This window comes from Pollicipes pollicipes, unplaced genomic scaffold, assembly GCF_011947565.3.
Source record: "Pollicipes pollicipes isolate AB1234 unplaced genomic scaffold, Ppol_2.1 Scaffold_2555;HRSCAF=2994_pilon_pilon_pilon, whole genome shotgun sequence".
NCBI lineage: Eukaryota > Metazoa > Arthropoda > Thecostraca > Pollicipedomorpha > Pollicipedidae > Pollicipes > Pollicipes pollicipes.
This window is the reverse complement of record NW_023596136.1, coordinates 24,916,510-24,935,698: the sequence shown is the minus strand read 5'-3', so window position 1 is coordinate 24,935,698 and position 19,189 is coordinate 24,916,510. Positions and strand designations below refer to the sequence as shown.

Genomic DNA, 19,189 nt, shown 5'->3' with positions numbered 1-19,189 from the left:
TGTTCAAAATTTTTGTAGTTTTTAATTCTTAAGTAATGGAATATCATTGACAGATGTTACCAATCATATCTGGTTGTATTAAATACGTTTACTCTTTACAGGGCTACGTAATGAAATTTTTCCTTCGTTAGTCATTACCTCTAATGCTTTGGACGCCCTGAGCGATCTTACTCCAATTGTGTGAGGTTTTTGGCTGGTGGGAGGCGGGGCGCTCAATAATATTGATATAGCGATGGTGGACGCGAATACAAAGAAGGCGTTAAGTGCCATTCCCTTGTTGAAAACTAAAGCTGGTCCCAGGGACAAAGATCTTTGGGTGACAAGGCTAAAGGAGGAATACCAAGCTCTGATCAAGGTTAGTGGAGTTACGCTACGGAGTCGTGCCTAGCCATATGGTTTGGTTAAAGTTATTTTCTGCTGGAAATTTGGGTGCCAAGCTTGCAATAGGGATTTTCATTGGCAGTGGACCGGCTGGCCGATGCGTTGTGTGTGCATGTGATGAAATGTATTAGATATAGAGAATGTTGTGATAAGCTCAGAGTTAGGTAACAGTGTTGTGCACTTGTGATCATGGGCACAGCTTTGATATGATGAATATTGAAGATATATCTATGTCTTGCAAGATAGCATAATGTAACCAATTCTTCCTGGTCAGCCTGCAAAGTAATGCATGTAATACTGAACATGTGCTGAGTAGCAGTGGCATGGCAACATTTTCAGGGTATGCACAGTGCAAATCCAAGTCCTCGGAGGTGGGTGCATGTTCACCTCCAATTTCAGCATATAGAAGGCCAATGTTACAGAGATTATAGTGTAGAAGCAATTTTGGGCAACAATTTTGATGAAACATTCTTGCTAAAAGATGATCAAAAATTCAGCTTAATTCTATCTGGCCAAGTTTGGTGCATGTAAACAGAAGGCTGAGTGCATTAATTTTACTTATGTGATGAAATTATTATGTTAAAAATGAGGATTCCCTACTTTCTTATGCACAGAGATGTGGACAGCTGCATGTTTGAATACTGACTGAGCCTTTGTGTAGCACCCTCATTGTTACCAAACTTGTGAAATGCTAATAGGAATGACCCTATTTTCTGTTTCAGTATGTGCAAAATAACAAGGAGCAAGACAATGACTGGTTCAGATTAGAATCCAACAAAGAAGGCACAAGATGGTTTGGGAAGTGTTGGTTTGTTCATGAGCTTCTGAAGTATGAATTTGATGTTGAATTTGATGTGAGTATGAATAGCAGCAAATGTTTTGTGATCTTTCAGGATGATGTGGTTTCACTTTGTGAGCAATGAGAAGTGACAGTGATGACTTCAAGGAATATCAGCATTTGTTCCATCTAGCACATGTATATTGAAGATGAGAGTATGACTTATAAGGTACAGCCATTATTTTTAGGGGGAATGACTTTATGATATCTCATAATGCATATACTCAACTTTCTGTCAGGAACAATCCTGTGCTAAAATCAAAACAAAACAAAAAATCTGGGCCTAGGGATGGACCAGACCTCTGCCCCTCCCCCTTCCCCATTGGCTGCTCCTTTGAATGACTTGTGCTAAATAGGATGAGAGGCAGGCAGTAACAGAGTTCTCATTTGTAGGTGAGTTGTCATCTGATGAGGTAGACATTTGAAACTGGAACAATTGATGTGTAGGAAACATTTCAAAGCTGACACCTTTCTCCAACAGTTAACAGGTGCAGGTTCACTTATGGAACATTCACTTGCTGATTCACCAATTGCATCGCTTGAAAGTCCTTGCCTCTAATTCTGATTAGGCTTGGCAATTTTCAGTAACAATCTTTACAAATTTGAAGAAGCCAATGCTTTACCATCTGTAAGCATAAATTTGAAAAATTCAGATATTTTTGGGGTGTCAGTTAATATAAAAAGCATGGCTATGTCTCATAAGTTTACTGAAGAAGTCTTCTTGAAAGTCTTTAGGAGGGTTTTGTTCCAGAGGCCGGGGTTTAGATGGCATGCATTTAGAATGTATATATTCAAAAAGCACAGTTTGAGATGACCTATTTTTCAGAGGGCTGTGCTCAGAAGGCCAAATTTTGGGCCTAGTTAAGCTAGCCCTTTTGTAAGGTGTCTATTTTAGAGGACAAACATTCAGAAGGTTTTGTTCTGAAGTGCCTTTGTTCACAATGGATGAAGTTCACAAGATGATGAATCCATTCTCAAATGACCCATGTCTAAAAGGCACACATTTAGGAGACCTGCTCTCAGAAGGCCTGCTTGTGCGATGCTTGTGTTCAGAGGGACCTACCTCCTTGTACCAATATATGCTGGGCTTCTACTGACTCGATGATTCTGCTCCGAAGGTCTCCTTGTACAAAAAAGGTGCTCTTAAGGCTGAGTTGTATGGGCTGTGCCACGGGAGGGGGAGGGGGAGAGGTATGGCGCATCCCGTCAACATTAGCTGGATGTTTTGCAGTATGTGTGAGGCGCAACATGGAAAGTGGCCCCCTAAAAAAGCTCGATGCTACCCCAACTTCTGATCTCACACGCCTTGTGCGCTTAAGCCCTCTGAGGGCAAGAGTTCAGCAGGTACACTTTCTGAGGACAGGGATTCAGCAGGCAGGCTTTCTTAGCATAATCCCTGTACTTTGTGCTCTCAGAGGTACGCCCTCTGAGCACAGGATTGCTGGAAGGAGGCCTGCTGCAAGTAGAGTTTCTGAGTGTAGGCCATCTAAAAAAGCCGTCAAAGTGTAGGCCGCCTAAAAAGCCCGTCAGAGAGTAGGCCATCTAAAAAGGCCGCCTGAGTGCAGGTTGACTTTTCCGGTCTAATGCCTCGGTTGAGACCACAGCGTATTGTATTGGAGATTGGGTTCGTGAAATGTGACGGCCGCTTTCCTGTCGATCAGACAGGCGCACAGTGACAGTGGTGGTTTTGGGATCACTTGTTCACGTGTCGGCAGCACATTCGCCTTGACTGCGCTTCCTTGCACCCTTCCATTAGCTCCCGCTATTCGATCCGGCAGCATTCCCTGAAGCTATGTATCAGAGTGGGCGGATCCGTGCCTGGCGTACGATAGCGGATAACAGTTGGCACACGTCGACCCACACTTTTTCTGACTCGGCTGTCCGTTTGCTCCTTCAGAGCATGACGTCCCCCGTGCCGCTGCCTAGCGCAATGCTTAGAACATGCTATATTACAAGGATATCAGCGTGCATTTTATGTATACGGTTTGTCAGTGCTTTTGTGGTGTTTGTTTGGGACACTTGTTGTGTAACATTAACATGACATCTCGTTGATCTACAGATCCCCGTCACGTATCCAGCCACATCGCCGGAAATTGCCCTTCCCGAGCTCGATGGGAAGACTGCAAAGATGTATCGGGGTGGCAAGATCTGCCTCAGTGATCACTTCAAACCGCTGTGGGGAAGGAATGTGCCAAAGTTTGGCATTGCCCACGCCATGGCCCTGGGGGTAGGTTGGCAACACCGCTACCGAGCGCAATGGCGCATTACGGCGATGTTGGTTGCTCGGTGCTTTCGTCGCATTATCCCGTGACATCTCAACTTCGCCTGATTGATCTGAACGCCAGTTTCAAGGAAATCCATCCATTCGTGCGGGACTGCTATGGTCAAGTTTGGTGTTTTCTGCTAGGGCAGCTGTGGCCCAACCCAGTACACCTCTCACCAGTTTTCCCGTACTTTCTGCGAGGAGTTCGCGGACAAGTCTGCGCCGCCGGCTGGCTCAGCGCACATGGGTGGCCGTGGGCGCCGATCGGCCCGACCCTGCCACCCCTGACGCTGACCGATGGCCGACCTCTGCCTGCAGCTGGGACCCTGGTTGGCGGTGGAGATTCCAGAGATGATCCAGAAGGGCGTCGTCCAGTACAAGGAGAAGAGCGACGGCGCCGCCGCCTCGTGACAAGCTTCGCCGGCGACTTCTCGTGACGCCCACCCTCGACACACACATTCGCGTTCTTAAAGCTGAATATATTTTATTTACCTCAAGTGAGTTGCAATTTGAACCATCTTCGGTCGCGACTACGCGGGTACGGTCTCACGACCACGCGTGTACCGCGCAGCGTAATATCAACGCTCACGCCGTCTCGTCCGTGGCCTCGCCGTTCCGCCGCGTGTTCCGACTTCGCCACCACGCATCGCCCTCTGCCGCAGCGACGCGGCGCTAACACGCGCCTGAAAGTCGTGCACTCTTCTTACAAATGCCCGCCGGTCTGCAGCGGAATGACACCGGCCGGCGCGCGGCCGCTCCCGGCGTGCCCGGCGGCGGCCGAGTGGCCGCGCCTCGGGCCAGGCGCGCTCGCAGCGCTATCTACCGGAGCGGGTGGCGGGCGGGCGGCCGGCGCTGGTGGGCTGACTAGGCGGCGGCGGCGCGCGCTATCACAGTTGGTGGCGGGCGCCGCGGCTGGCTATACCACCGTGCCGCTGCCGTTGGCGCCGCTCGGGTGCGCCGCCGCCGGACTGGTGACCTGACAACCGACCTGAGGACAGTGCGCGGGTCAGCACGGCCGCCACAGCCGGCGGCGGCAGGCGGTCACACGGGTGTGGTGACCGCGCGCGGCGCAATGTGACCACGCTTGACATGTGGGAGGTACGACACTCGAACATGACGCAAGCAAAACTCACAGTGGCGGGGAGATGGCGCCAGCACGGCTCAATTCGCCCAGATGGGTGTCAGCGATCCCACCCTGCTAATCTGTTGCTCTTTGACCCCGTGCCATCGCACTCTGCCTTGCCCCCCCCCCCCCCCGAGATTTGAATCGCCCGAGGAGCCTAGATTCTGGATTGACCGCCATCTGGCTGGATGCTGACTGGTCATTCCTGATACGAGGGAAGACGCAGCAAGCAGTGAACCACCAGACAGAAGTGTCACGGCATGAATAAATGTCCACCCAGATGACTGAACTGTGCCATGCTGAATAATGGGCACAGGCCGGTCTGTTGCGTCAGCCAGATGAGATCATCCTTGAAGGTCAAAATTGTAACGCGAAAACGCGCTAGTGCGATCATGATTCAGTTCGGAATTCAACGGGGCCACATCATATGACATGAACACAGAGCGTAGCATGATAGGAAAATGCCCGTCCGCATACGCGTGGGCACGTCACGCTGTGAGCGCGCAGGAAATCCACCGGTAACAAGAACCAGGGAGGGGGGGGGGGGGGGGCGCCAGCAACAGAAGCCGCCTTACCGGCGCCGTATGGACGTAGTAACATTGCCATTCAGTCACAGAGCGCACAACCTAAACTGTTAATTAATTCATGACTGCACCATAAATAAAGAGCGACTTGTACGGCTTGCACAGATGCATTATGAAACGGTCCACCCTGATTCACACCCTTTGCGGGTCACGGCAGGCGTCTTACAATATGCAACTGCTCGCCGCTCTGGCAAGTCCGGCACCAACCGACACGAACGGCCAGTCGATCGTCCAAACGTCAAGCGCGTATTTATCCCCTTCCTCGACATGCTAAGCGGTGTTGTATGCATGTATACCACGGGGTCGCGCCTGCGACAGTCCCTGCATAAAACATGACGGGACCAACGGCCCGTCGGTGCCAACTCAACAGACGCCCTTCTCTCGACTGATGCGACCTCGTGAACCAGGATGACATTCGACTATCTGTCCGGTTTTCCAGGATGCAACGCGACATCCGGTTCTGCGGAACTGCCTGGCAGGATTAACTGACAAACAGCTAGCTTGAGGATATTGTCAATGCACTGACTACGCACAGGCAGCAGTGAAGTCAGAATTTTCTTTGGGAGGGGGGGGGGGGGGCTCAGTGTGCGCTCACAAAACCAGAAGGCTTCATCTATGGGTTTAAGTAAATACAGGACGCGAGCCTACGGGGAGGTGCGCTCGTCCTCTGGCTGCACCTCTGGAACAGTCATGGCCAGCTTAATAAAGGTTCGGAATGAGGCACAGTTACTGAAATCGTTGACCTTTCGTTTGGATAGATAGGAAGACTCGGGACTGCAGCGCAGCTATTACAGTCGATGTGATATCTCGTTTTTCGAACTATCTCAACATGCAGTCGAGCAAATTATGGTATAAATCAACCGCACCCGTGACCCTTCTGGTATGCTTCCCAAATATTTTTACCGAATGCAATTTAAATTCGCCATTATGGAAAAATAAGCAGGCTGCTGCCACCCGTATGCTAACTACACCCACGTCACAAACAGCCGTATAAAATCACGTCATCATGTCACCAACGTGGCATCTATCCCCGTACCTCGAATGTGATCCTCCTACGCCAGCCGTCCCGAACATGACGCTCATGACGCGACCTTTCGAGCCGGCGGGCGGGGAGCAGGCACCGCAGGATGGCGCGCGACGCGTGTACTCACCGCCGTGGTCGCCCCGGGCCGGGCCCAGGTGCTGACGTAGCCGTCGCTGCAGCCCGTCACCAGGCAGTGCTCGCGGAAGGTGATGGAGCTGAGCCGCTCGTGCGAGACGCGGCAGCTGACGTGCGGCTCCAGGATCGGACAGTCGGTCAGCCGGGGGCAGCCGGGCGTGCCGATCAGCCGGTGCAGGTCGCGGCGCGCCGCCGCGCCGCCGCCGCCGCTGCCACCCGAGCTGGCGCGGCTCGCCGCCTTCTCCGCGCGGTGCCCGCCAAGCAGCAGGCCGAGCCGGCGGCCGGGATCGCGCCGCTGCTCACCGCCGCCGCCGCCGCCGCCGCCGAGGCCCAGCGAGGAAAGACGCGCCGAGAGCGAGCCGCCGCCGCCGGAGGAGGGCGCGGCCGGGTCGGCGGCGGGCGGCGGCGCGGCGGCCGACAGCGCCACGCTGGCGCGGCTCTTGCCGTACGGCCGGCGCAGAACGTCGTCCGTCAGGTCCCAAAGACAGAGCTGCGTGTCCTGGCCCACAGACCCGATCCGGTAGGAGACGAGCGGCGGCGGCGACGCCGAGCCGCCGCTGCCCTGGTCCGAGCAGTAGCCGTTGCCGTTGCCGTTGGCGGCGGGCGGCAGGTCGCCCGTGCCGCCGCCGTCCACCACGGTCGTGTACGGGTCGAACGCCACGTCGGCCACCCAGGAGCGATGGCCGCGGCCGCGCGCCACCACGCGCCGCTCAGCCAGGCTCCAGACGGTGAGCAGGTCGTCCTCGCCGCCGGCCGCCACGTACCGGCCGTCCGGCGACCACGCCACGCACGTCAGCGCGCCGAAGTAGCTGCGCGCCACGCCGGCCAGCTCCATGCTGTCGTAGCGGAAAACGCGCAGGCACCCGTCCTGCGACACAGTGGCCAGGTGGCGGCCGCACGGCGAGAACGCGAACCGGTTGACGGCGCCCTCGCCCACGGCCCAGCGGTACAGCGGGTTGCGCGTGCTGCGCGCCTTGCACGTGTACACAGTGAAGCCGTCGCCCTGCTTGAACGTCTGGTAGGTGGGTGCGGCCGGGCCGCACGGCAGCCGCTCCGAGTACAGGTACAGCTGGCCGCTGGCGTGCGAGGCGAGGAACTGGTGCGGCGTGTTGGGCAGCCAACGCACGCACGTCACCTTCGTCTTCTCGATCAGCTGCTGCGGACACGGCGGACAACGGCACAGCGTCAGGCTCACATTGACGAACAGCTGAGCTGGAAACATGTCATGTGGCTGAACAAAAATAAAATATGAGTGTTTTAGCAGCCAGCCAGACCATGAGCATTGCAACCAACCAGTTAAGCAAGGAACTGGTTGGTTGTTACACAATCAGTTACAATACCAGTTCTTGGCCACCAGTACCATGATCTCCAAAGCCTCCCTGTTTTACTTAGAGAAATAGCAACGCAGGTGGTGAGGCATTGCCAAGGCCAGTATGCATGAAATGACAGACCATATGACAAGTCTGTGCTTTCTGCCCAGCCTTGAATCTCTACTCTACATGGCAACTGACTCCACTACAATCACCTCTCACCTCATCATTGAAGATCTTGGTGTCCTTGTGAAGAGGGTCAATGAGCTGCACCTGCCCCCCAGTAAAGCCAACCAGTAGTGAGAGGCTTTCAGCAGCACTAGCATCTGGTCGGAAGTCATGACATGTAGGACTCGTGCTCTTGTACACCCGCTTGTCAATTGGCTTTGTCAGATCTGCCGCCTGCATTGTAGTGGACACACAGTTAACATACAGTGGGAAAATATTATGACACCAATTCCTGGCACTGGCATTTCCAGTTCACATTTCTTAACAGTAATTGCAACACCCACTTCCCTAATCAATAGTGCAAATCATGCAGTGCCCAAACTTTGATTACTAACAACAATAAATCTTGAAAACTTTGGGTGAACACAGCCATGGTGAAAAAGAGTGTGCTGTTTTTAAGCTGGTGGCCATTACACAGCAGACTAACATGCTACATAATCAGCATGGCAATGGTACAGGCTGCTGCAATATAATGCACCATCTTTGCATAAGTTCATCTCCTTCACTCAGTCCTCACCTTTTTAATGCCCCTATACACATATAAATATAACTCTCTTCCATGATTAAAGCATATTCGTTCACTAGTGCCAGACTGCTCTTGCACCGTTGCAAATGAAACACGAACAGGAGTGTTTGCATGCCCAGCACTGCTATAGCCAACTCTGTTTGGCCGAGAGTAATCTGAGTGAGACATCAACCGGTAGGTTCCTTCCCGGGCAGAGAACTGTGTCTTAGGTTCTTCTTTTACGCCATTTTCTAACGAGTTAGCCATAGTATTTCAACAAAACAAAATATGAATGATGATTTTCAATAGTCATTACATGCTCTTAAGTAGTCTCATTTCTCCCAAAATGAAGCATCCAAAGCTCGGGAAATTTAGCACTTATTCACTGATTTCCGTAAGAACGTCCTAGCTCTTCAGGAAACTTGCCGCCGCCTCGAATCCCACTTTCTTCGCGAGAACTCGCTTGTTAAATGCGTCCGACTCAGGTTGGTTTGATAGCTTCAAGGCAAAGGCAAGTGCGTCATATTTGTCTCACAGCGATGCAACTAAATCGAGGTAGGTAAATGCAGGGTTCTTGAATACAGCAGCATGAACTAATGTTCACCGCTAATGTTGGAAAGTGACTTTCCTCAATCCTCAGGTCAGTGGCACTCAATGGCAGGTCCAGTAATGACGTCTGGGTGGGGAGCGGTAAGCACGGTCAAACCAGAGGGGTAACAATTTTTTCTGGTGGCGAAAAGGTATTTGGAGTCATCTGTTACCCACATGGCTATTCTAAAATAATCATCCAGTATAAGCTGGATTGATTTTCTTTTAAGTCCGGAAACCCGTCACATTTTTACCACCCGCAGGACATGTTGGAGGCGATATGGCCCGTTTGAGGCGCTTGGATCCTCCCTTGACATCACTGTGCGCAATGCCCTATCACTGTCGACAATGCCTCGCGCAGCGAACCCACGAACAGGGTCTGACATTGAGAGCGCCCACTACATTCCTCGGAATCCTGCAGATTTTCAAGTTCAAGAAGCCCTTACTTGCGTTCCAATCCTGTGAATACAGGTGGCACCAACAGGGAAGAAAACGAACCGCTTCACCCCTGTAAGAACGTCAAACACGTCCATTGCCCCCCCCCCCCCCCCTCCCGCCATTGCAGCAGGATGTTCCATCGTACCGCCCATACGCCCGAGGTGCTACGGCAAACATTCCAACCCACCAGAGAGGAGCCCTTTAGGCACGCACGAGACGATATATGGCCCATAGGTTCACTAGATGACAGCATGAGACCATATTGATCGCCACGAGCGCCCAGAAGCTCCCAAGGCAGACCCATGAAAAGCACAGGAAATGCCACAACCCCACGAGGGGGTCCTGATCAGAATGACCAGAGGCATACACTTCAACATGCAAAGGAGTGTATTTAATTACACACACCAAACAAAACAGCCTTTTAAAAACTTACATACCATTTATGTGGATCCTTCATTCAAGCAAGACTTCAGTGACCCAGCAGATCATTACTGATCCTTTCACCGCATCACAAGTACAACTGATGCACCATTTCCACTGGCCCTCCTGACCGCGCTCACAATTTTCAAATTGTGCTGTGAATTTACTGACTGGTTATACATGTATGACTAACATGTAATTACAACAAAGATACCGATGGTCATAAGCATGCAAAAACCAAACCAGAATATACGCAACACATTTATTCTGCACGGACTATAACATAACTCCAATGCAACAGCGGTCACGACGATGGGCGCGAACCACGACATCAGCGCGAACCACCCGACGCCCGGACGTAAGGAGCGGCGACAACCCCAACCCCGACCAGGTGATGGTGGTGGTAAGGGTCCTAAGGTGTGCCGACTGTTCTGGTCATATCGCGCCTTAACCCCCCAACTGCGACGATGGCACGACACTGACAGGTCACATCAAGGGGCAGTGCCATTAAAGGACCGCATCACACAGACGACCTGTCGCGCATCACGCGTCACGCGGCAAAACGCCGCCAGAGGCGCCACCGTCGCCCACAGAGCTCCCGCCGCGTCGGGCCGCCACCAGAGGCGCCACCGTCGCGCTCTATGCCTGGCGCAGCAAGCCGGAGAACAGCTGCAGTGTGACGGCGGCCACGACCGTCTCCATGGCGGCGCGCGCCAGCAGCCGGAGGGAGGGCGCCAGTCCGGCAGCAGCGGCCAGGTGCAGCAGAGGCGGCTGCAGCACCGACACCACCAGCAGGGCGGCCACCAGCGGCAGGAACGAGCGCGCCAGGTCGTGCCGAGACCACAGCCAGACCAGCGCCGACACGGACAGGTGGTGTACCTGGCGGCGGCGACGACCGTCACCGAACCGGCGGCGGCAATGACCGTCATCGGGGATCTCGCCGGGAGGGACGTCACGGAAATCTCGCGGGCAGGATACTACACAGGATCTCGTGGGCGGAGCGTCACGGGAGTCTCGCGGGGAGGGGAATCCACGGGATCTCGTGGACAGCGATGTCACGGGAATCTCGCGGGCATCGGAATTCACGGGATCCTACGGGCGGGCAACGTCGCGGGATATCCCAGCCGTGTCCTTGAGAATCGGGCCACCTAACAACATTGCTCGTACTTTGACAAAATTCCACCTAAACGTTCTAGCCGTTTAATAAAAGGGCACCCATAGTGAAAAAGTATTCCCTACACGTCTCAGTCCGTAAGTGGAATAATCCACAGATTAAACAGCAGGCTGACCGATCCCGAAAATTGACCACCAGCTCGGCGACAACCAGCTGGGTTCGGCTCGCACTAGCTCCGTCTCTCAGCGTGGCCTCCCTTGCGACGTACGAGGCTGATGTTGGCGTCCAGACTCATCTGCAGGTAGCGCCAGCTGAACTCAATGCCGCGCGCGCCGACCCAGAGCGGCAGCACACGGGTCAGCAGCAGCTCAGCCGTCGCCCAGCCGACACCAGCCACCAACACCTGGCAACAGGCGCAGCACCCGAACGGTCGTTGACAGTATTGTCACTGCACTCTTACACCCTATACTCACTACACTCTTATCACTCACTATACTCAGACAGAGAGAGCAGAGAAACACTAACACGGCGTGAGCCGAGCATGGAGACCGCTGTCACGAGTAACGGCCGCGTGCAGCGCCGCCAGGGTAGCCCATAACAAGACCGAAGAGCAGCGAAATCCGACGTGTTTAGATATCTGCTGCATGGAGATACAGCTCACTGACTCGTTCTATCTAAAATATAGGCTCCTGTTTACGTTTTGTCACGAGTCCATCTAGGGTGCTAAAAAAGAAAAAAATACAGCTAGGTCTTGAAGGATGGGGCGCAGGGATGTACCTTTGATGCGCATCTACCGTAACATATAAAAAGTAACAGCAAGCAAATACAGCAATCCCATTGTCTGTGACTCTCCTGCACCCACAAACGAAACTTCATGCTGCATAATACAGAAACAACTCAACCCAACAGGGCATAAATGGCTGGCTGGCTAAGACAAAACATTCTTGGCACCACTTCCGCCACTATACGATCACAAAAAACTTTGAATTTAGCTCAGCAGTTCCGCAAAGCCTTTTCCTACAGAGCACCACCACGGCGCCTCTCAAATCGACACCTCTCGACACCAAGCTAACCACCAAACATCTGACCCGGAGAGGGGTCCGGCAAAACATGGCAGGCACGATGGCGTCATGTTCCCTTCGGCGTCTGACCTTGACATCGCCCCGGGCTGCCACCCGGGACATCACCAGGTGAATGCCGAGTAGATCGCCGATGTCGACCGAGGTCTTCAGAAGCTCCTGTCGGCGCCGGAGAACTTGTTGGTGACTCGCACGTCTTACATGGCTAGTGGGTTGTACGCATTTTGAACAAGATAGTTATTTAGTTTAGAGCAGTACTGTTTAAGTGGTCGGCATGACTTTGGTGTTTATCTGATTGCAGCAAAAGCAACTCTTTCAACCGAGTCTGTGTGTTTCCAACCAATACCGGTAAGCACAAAGCAACTTGTCCGGGTGGGATACCGGCAGGCATGGGTTTAGTCTGGCCAGATTCTGGGACGAAAATTAAACCTACAGTACCGGCCGCCGGCGACAGATGGCACCACAGCTTGCCGATACCCGGCGGCGGGGACCACACGTAGAATGCCTCACAGCTCGGCGGCCAAAACGGCGAACTGCTAGCCTCGCCGGCCACCACGCGACGGCGGTTTGCCATCTCTCATCTCAGAGACGGCCGCTGCCTGCTTGGCCGTCTGGAGCGCCCGGCTGCTAAGGTCCACCAGCGCCCACAACTGACGGCCACGTTCCCCTGCGGGGCCAGGGGCTGCCGGAGTTCCCGGCAGAAGGCCACTCGGCTTCGGGGTATGCTGGTTGTCGTTGTTGCGTAGTTGCCCCCCCCCCCCCCCCCCCCCCACCGCCCATGTAGGCGTAGCCGGCCGGCTCTGGGGAGACGGCGGCGGCCGCCAGGGGCGCCACCCCACTGCCGCTCGACACCTCCATGCTCGTGCAGATCGTCCCGGCAGATGATGTCGGTGACCCCTGAGGACCGGACACCGACGGAGCGCATGTCTCTGGGTGTCACCTCCTCCCGGTGGATGGAGCATTAGCCCGGCAGCTGGGGCTGCCACACCGCTGGCAGTCCCGGGACGGCTTCAGGCCGATCCGGCTGGCCAGCCCCTGATGCTCTGGACTCTCGCCGCCCTGGCCGCAGCGCGGCGGATGACGCAGGCATCGGCCGTGGCGTCGCTTCAGGAAGCCGACCTCTCCATGGCCCGGGAGTCGGCTCTGTCATTCACTGCCGGGCAGGTCGCAGTGCGACAGCGCCCAATGGAAGTGGACTCAGCGACCGTTACCTGCGGGCGATGCCGCACCTTCCAGCGGGATGACTCTGCACGAAGGTCTGCATCCCCCCCCTCCCACAGAGCACCGCCAGCGCCCACCAGCTGTCGGTGCTGATCACGACAGCCTCGTCGCTAAGATCAGGCTGCTGCAGGGCGGCGAGGACCGAGCCAAGCGGAGAGGTACCATCCTGACCTGGCCGCTGGGGCAGAGCCTGCCGGCCAGGCTCCGCGGCTTATGCTGCCTTCCATCCGGCCGTTCCATGACCGCCCAGTCCCCGCCGCTCGGGACGCCGCCGGCCGCCGACCCACCCGCCTCGGCAAAGGCAGCGCACTGCGGCCGGGCGGCGGGAGTGGCGCACCGCCCCTGCCGTCTCTGGAACGCTGAGGCCCGGCGGTAACTAGCGCACACTGTTGGCCTGGCCCGGCTTCCTTGTTGCAGGCGACGGCGGCGGCGGTCGCCCCGCGAGGCTGGCTATCCACGCCAGTGGAGCAGGGACCGCACTGGCCTTCTCACACTGTGTGATCACAGGTACCATCCTCGATCACTAGCTGTGGGCTGCCACGGAGACTGGAATCTGCATTAAGCTGGCTCAAGCTCCATCAGACCTAAAACTTTAGTTTTCATAATTAGATGGATCTGACTCGTGGATTTCCATAGTTCTAACATATTTGGTTAAGAGCATGGAGCCAGACTCATCAGATGAAGGTGACGAGCCAGTTGGATACCTTTGGACCCAATCCATGCCTAACATATACTATGAGACAACACACAGCTGTCACACTTACTGCTATGAAGTCCACTCCCTGCTCAGATGTGCTTTCTGCAGCAGGAAAGAATGTAGCCAGAAGGACCATCTTGCACAGCTGGACAAACACATATGTTGAGCCTGCTTGAACACATTTCCAAAATGCTCCATACTCTGAGCTGAAACACAGAATATCTTATTGTAAAGATGTTACATAAGTTACGATATTTTGGTCTCTAAAATACATTAAAACAATGGTAAAATATTCTCTTTGAATCTCACCACCCTTACTGTGATATCTTCCACATAATCTGAGCCAAACATAAGGGCATGGGGCATTCTTCAAGGCATTGTATAACCAAATGCTACCAGCATGCCTCTGTGGTCTGCAGAAGAGATACTATTCTCCCCACACAGTGATTGTGAGTACAGGCTCCAGAGTCAGTGCTTCAACTGGCATAAATAACATGAAATTATCAGCATGCAACTGGCCAATAAGGGTGAACCCAGGTTTAGCATCATAACATTGCATGCCAAACTTTCTGCAGTCCAGCCAGGTGAAATAGCCAAGATGAAACTATATACTGATTATGGTCACAAAACTTCAGAGGCAGGTTAAGTGGATATGAAGCCAGCTTTCCGGTCAGGGCGTACTTTCCTACCTCCTGTTGCAAAAGAGCATTGTACATCAATCATTGTTTTTAAGGCAAAACATATCATAATTAATTGTAAAACAGGTCATCTACACTCTTACCTTGGAACTTAACTAATTATGACACCAAACATCTGACCGCTGCAAACACACAGCAGCCGTGACACTGGCACCATTACTGCGAGTGGTCACAACATTACTGCGCATCAAGCAGCACCAAGAACCATAAAAATGTACCAGGCCACGGTAACAAGAATCCATGAAATTTGATCCTCAATGCCAACCAGATGATGGGTTGCAGAGGGATAGGTGGGGAATGTAAAGCAAAATGAGAATATGGTGGCTAAATAAAAGCTCACTATAGGGTACCTATATATGGCATGGAACATGGATGCCAATGGGATGCTGGGTTGAAGGGGATGTAGGGTGGGGAGGTTAGGTTAGGTTAAGTTAGGTTAGGTTAGGTTAGGTTAGGTTAGGTTAGGTTAGGTCAGACAAGTTCAGGCTAGTTTAGGCTGTGTTCTGGACTATTCTGGCCTGTGTGTTTCATAAGCGTACCTAAACGCGATAAGAAACAATTTTCATTGCATTATTATTGTTACCTTGGTCCCCTACACTTTTCATGGTTCTTGATAAGCAGAAATATTGTAATTATAAAACAATGCAGAAACGGCACTGGGGAGTCGAGGCGGTGTGGTGCGTGCGGCGCTAGGGAGCTCGCTATCATATTTATTAAAATTTGAAGGTAGGAGCATGATTCTACCTGCTTTGAGATTATTTACGATATGTTTCACCTTAAACACAACAAATGGTGCACAATGATTTTATCTAGCATTAGGCAGCAAAGTACACCTACACCATTTTTTCTTGGAAGGCTCTCTGAATCCAAAGGCATCTATGCAAATGCATTCGGAACAAACCACAAAATAAGGAAGAGCTGCAACACTAGGTAATGCTGATGTGTGAGTGTAATGGTTGCCGAGGTATGCTTACAAATCCTGGCTTTAAAGACACTACATGACCTTAATCATTCAGTCACCGCACACCCAAACCTCAAAATGTCATCACAAACTGGGTGCCACTTCCCATTCTCCAAAACAAGTCTCTGCTGCACGCTGACTATACTTACAGCTTTGAATATTTATACGTGAAAAAGTGTGGCACATATGCCAAAGCAAAACAGTTAATAAAATGATAGAACGTCATTACGAAACAACGCCAAAAAAAGCGCGGCTCTCCACACAGCGATTGCAGACCGCCGGTAAAAGCTGCGGCCTTGATGTAATTCTGTTTAACTATTTGTACTTATACTTCTTGAAAGAGTTTCTAAAAGTGATATAAGTGTTTTAAAATGAAATAATGGTTAATATTTTTCAAAAAAAAATTGATTAAACTAAATTAATTTGGGCTTGAATCAGTTTATGTATTGGTTTATTAATGATATACAAGCAGGAAACAAAATCCAGGTAGGGTCGCTAAGCACCGGAAGACGAAGCGTATTTTTCAGACACTTATGGCGCAGGTTACTCGTTGTGTGACAATTACGAAGCGTCCGTCGGCGTCGGCGTGCAGCGAGAGCGGGAAAGCAGGCGATTGTTTGGAAAATCGGGTTAGGTAGGTGGAGTTGGACTTCGATTCGTCGAGGTGCGGTTGATTTTGCTCATTTAAGGCTGTAATTATAATTGTGCAGGCATTTAGCTACCTACCCCTTTGGATGTACCGCCGGCAACCAGTTATCCGTAATCCGCTGTTGCAAGTCCCAAATTGCATCTCACTGATTTATTCCAATTGATCTGCTTATCTAGCATCCGAGCTTGTGCATGGCTCTTTATCTCTCCATGCCAACCTGTGTAGTTTAAGCCCTAGATTACTCCAGGCTGTGTGTTTCTAAGACATGGATGTGTCACATCAGGGAACATTGATACATCTACTAAGACTGTTCAAATGACTGCTGCCTGGGCTGCTCCAGGGACATAAGCACCATAAAAACATACACTGTCAGAGTATTACATAAATCATTACATTTATCCCCATTCATGTTACCACATGGGATAGGCATAACTACACTCTGTCATGTCCTCTTAGTGGGTAAGGTGATAATTGAAACTTGTGCTCATGTATTGCTATCAGAAAAGCACTGATGATTATGAACACCAATGATAACAGAAAAAGCAGAATCAGCAGGGTGACCTACAGGCATCACATCATGGGTAGTTCTCATTCAGCCAATGTAGGGCTCAGGCAGTTGTGTTTGTAGGGCACAGGTGGTTATGTATGTTCAGCCAATGTATAGCACTGCTTTGGGGCTGTCCACACATGCCCTTCAAACTTTTTCATACTAGCTGGAACTTGGCCTATGGTGTCCATTTTGGGTCCATCCTCATCAGACCATCACAGACTGCATGTGATAGCATCTGATTGAAGAGGGCCTGTGGTACATGCAGCTGTGATGTGACCAGTCAAATGTCTTAAGGCTTTAAGGTCATAGTGGGCAGGCATTTTTGTGCACCAGTCAAACAGCACCCATTGTTTGCCTGCATTGAACCAATGCACTGTCTCTTCCAGTAATGCAACATTCCTTGTCTGCTTATAACTTTCTTGCTTTGGAGCATGGCTCTTTCATACCCATCATTGTTTTATCAACCACCTATCCCCACCATTCACACAAACTTTTCCAAATTTTTCTATCTGCAGAAGCAGTGTCATTGGAGCAGAGTTTTGATGTTTTGGATGTTTTTATGGCAGTTTTCATAATGGTTCTTCACTTAAAAGTTTTGTGTGTAGTGTTCCACACACACACTTTATGTATGCAAATTTTGAAATGACTGGCTACAGATTCAGCTTAATGTAAAAAAAAATGTAAAGCCGCTGACTTTAAATGTGGCCTTCAATATCTGTGTGTTGTTAGCTGCAAGCTTGTTTGTAAGTGTTGGGTGCATAAAATCATAATGCATTTGAGAACTGCAGTGAACTGACAAAACCATGAGTCACAATGGTAATGGTCTGCATCTGTTTAACTTCCTGGGATTCATGCACTCATTAGCTGTGAAATTAGGTGGTTATGATTAATTGATAAGATTATATGATAGAGATTTGGTTGACAAGAGCAGACTGGTCAGATGACGGTGGTGCACTGACACCTTCCCCACTCACTTTGGATAATGTTAAGGATGATATCACCCTGTTCTAATTTTTTGTTGTAAGGGAGGCAATTGGAAACCAAATGGGTCTTACTTGCATGTAAGAAAATTGTCAACTTTTGTAATCATCCCTTGCCTGTTGATCACGTCCTCTAGAGCCTAATATTGGAGAGATGTTGATCACAGGCTCATGCAGCTTTCGGAGACAATGAACACATTCTTTAAAAATCATGTGTGGGTTGGTACTGGTAGGCATATCATGCGAGCTGTTTGCTCAGGAGGAGAGGGGCTTTGCTGTGAGATTCAATATCACCACAATTTCATTGATCCCCATTAGGTTACCATGAACATGTAAGATTGTTTAACTGCATAAAACCTGATGAATGCAGAGCCAGACTGGCTTCAGATCTTTAGAAAACATGAGACTAGCACAATCTGACCAACAAGAAAGTTGACAATAAAATCTGGTAGGCAAAAGTGTGATTTGATGTGTGCGGATGATCACATGCTCCCGCGACCTCTCTGGGGATTCGGATGCAGCAAATGAGCAAGTCACAGTCCACAACAGGGTCTCAGCACTGTTCCACCCATGGGTGTGCCAGTAATCCACCAGGAAGAGACCTACATCACATTTTTGGAAAATGGTCTTGAATGCAGGTCGCTGTGGCCTGAACCAAGAGAATCCATGCTGGACAAGGAACTGTACTGGCTCCTGTATGGTGTATTTTACCACAAATGATCAAACTCTGTCCTTTGTGTCTATTCATACCAGTTCCACCATTGGCTCGCAAAGCTTGTAAATCTATTGTTCACCCAACTAACACCCTGTTTTAGGTATCAACATAACTGGGCAGTTGATTCACAAAATGTACACTTGATCATGACAGACACTGTTTGGATATAACATCACTCTTATCTGGACAGCACTGTTTAGACATGCTATATGTGCTATAATTGTCATGTCCCTGGTACAGCCACTTGGGGTGGTGAACAATCAGGAATATGTTTCAGAAATTTACCATATAAATAAAGAAGAACGAACACTATGCACATGGCAAAAGTTCGAGAGGTAAGCTCTGTGCCATCATCAGCCATTGCTGCTCATATTGCTGTGGTTCTCCAGTGTTTCTGCGGTCAGTCCAGGCTAGCCGTCGATGTAAGTTTTTCAAGTAGATGCGCTCAGAAACGTTTGACATTTATGGTACATGATTTGACTTGGTTTGACTTGTGCGTACATGACAACTTGATGCACTTGAATCATAGGATGATTTGTTCTGCAGTTATATCATTTTTTGACATACCAATTTCTCGTTATTGTTATGTCATCTCTGCTATCGTCATTATTTCGGTATATATTATGTCCCATCATGCAAAGCATCCAACACGACGCGCGTTAAGAATACCGACAGAGGTCCTCACTTT

General features: G+C 51.1%; 3 protein-coding genes across 3 annotated transcripts; 1 reads left to right on the top strand and 2 right to left on the bottom strand.

Annotated features, from left to right (window-relative positions):
- The first annotated feature begins 156 nt into the window (after positions 1–156).
- Positions 157–3,979, top strand: Ufc1 (Ubiquitin-fold modifier conjugating enzyme 1). Its single transcript, XM_037228031.1, has 4 exons — positions 157–355; positions 1,104–1,235; positions 3,279–3,446; positions 3,801–3,979. The coding sequence occupies exons 1-4, from the start codon at positions 233–235 to the stop codon at positions 3,891–3,893; spliced, it is 516 nt and encodes a 171-aa protein (XP_037083926.1). The 5' UTR covers positions 157–232; the 3' UTR covers positions 3,894–3,979.
- Positions 3,980–4,067: 88 nt separating this feature from the next.
- LOC119099504 (WD repeat-containing protein 20) lies at positions 4,068–8,864 on the bottom strand. Its single transcript, XM_037222661.1, has 6 exons — positions 8,404–8,864; positions 7,881–8,060; positions 6,768–7,504; positions 6,341–6,539; positions 4,447–4,470; positions 4,068–4,133 (listed from the first exon to the last, which is right to left on the bottom strand). Exons 1-6 carry the CDS (start codon positions 8,656–8,658, stop codon positions 4,068–4,070), a joined length of 1,461 nt encoding a protein of 486 aa, XP_037078556.1. The 5' UTR covers positions 8,659–8,864.
- Positions 8,865–10,087: 1,223 nt separating this feature from the next.
- LOC119105387 (transmembrane protein 147) lies at positions 10,088–15,889 on the bottom strand. Its single transcript, XM_037228857.1, has 5 exons — positions 15,757–15,889; positions 14,016–14,154; positions 12,103–12,189; positions 11,220–11,354; positions 10,088–10,716 (listed from the first exon to the last, which is right to left on the bottom strand). The coding sequence occupies exons 1-5, from the start codon at positions 15,831–15,833 to the stop codon at positions 10,477–10,479; spliced, it is 678 nt and encodes a 225-aa protein (XP_037084752.1). The 5' UTR covers positions 15,834–15,889; the 3' UTR covers positions 10,088–10,476.
- Positions 15,890–19,189: the final 3,300 nt, after the last annotated feature.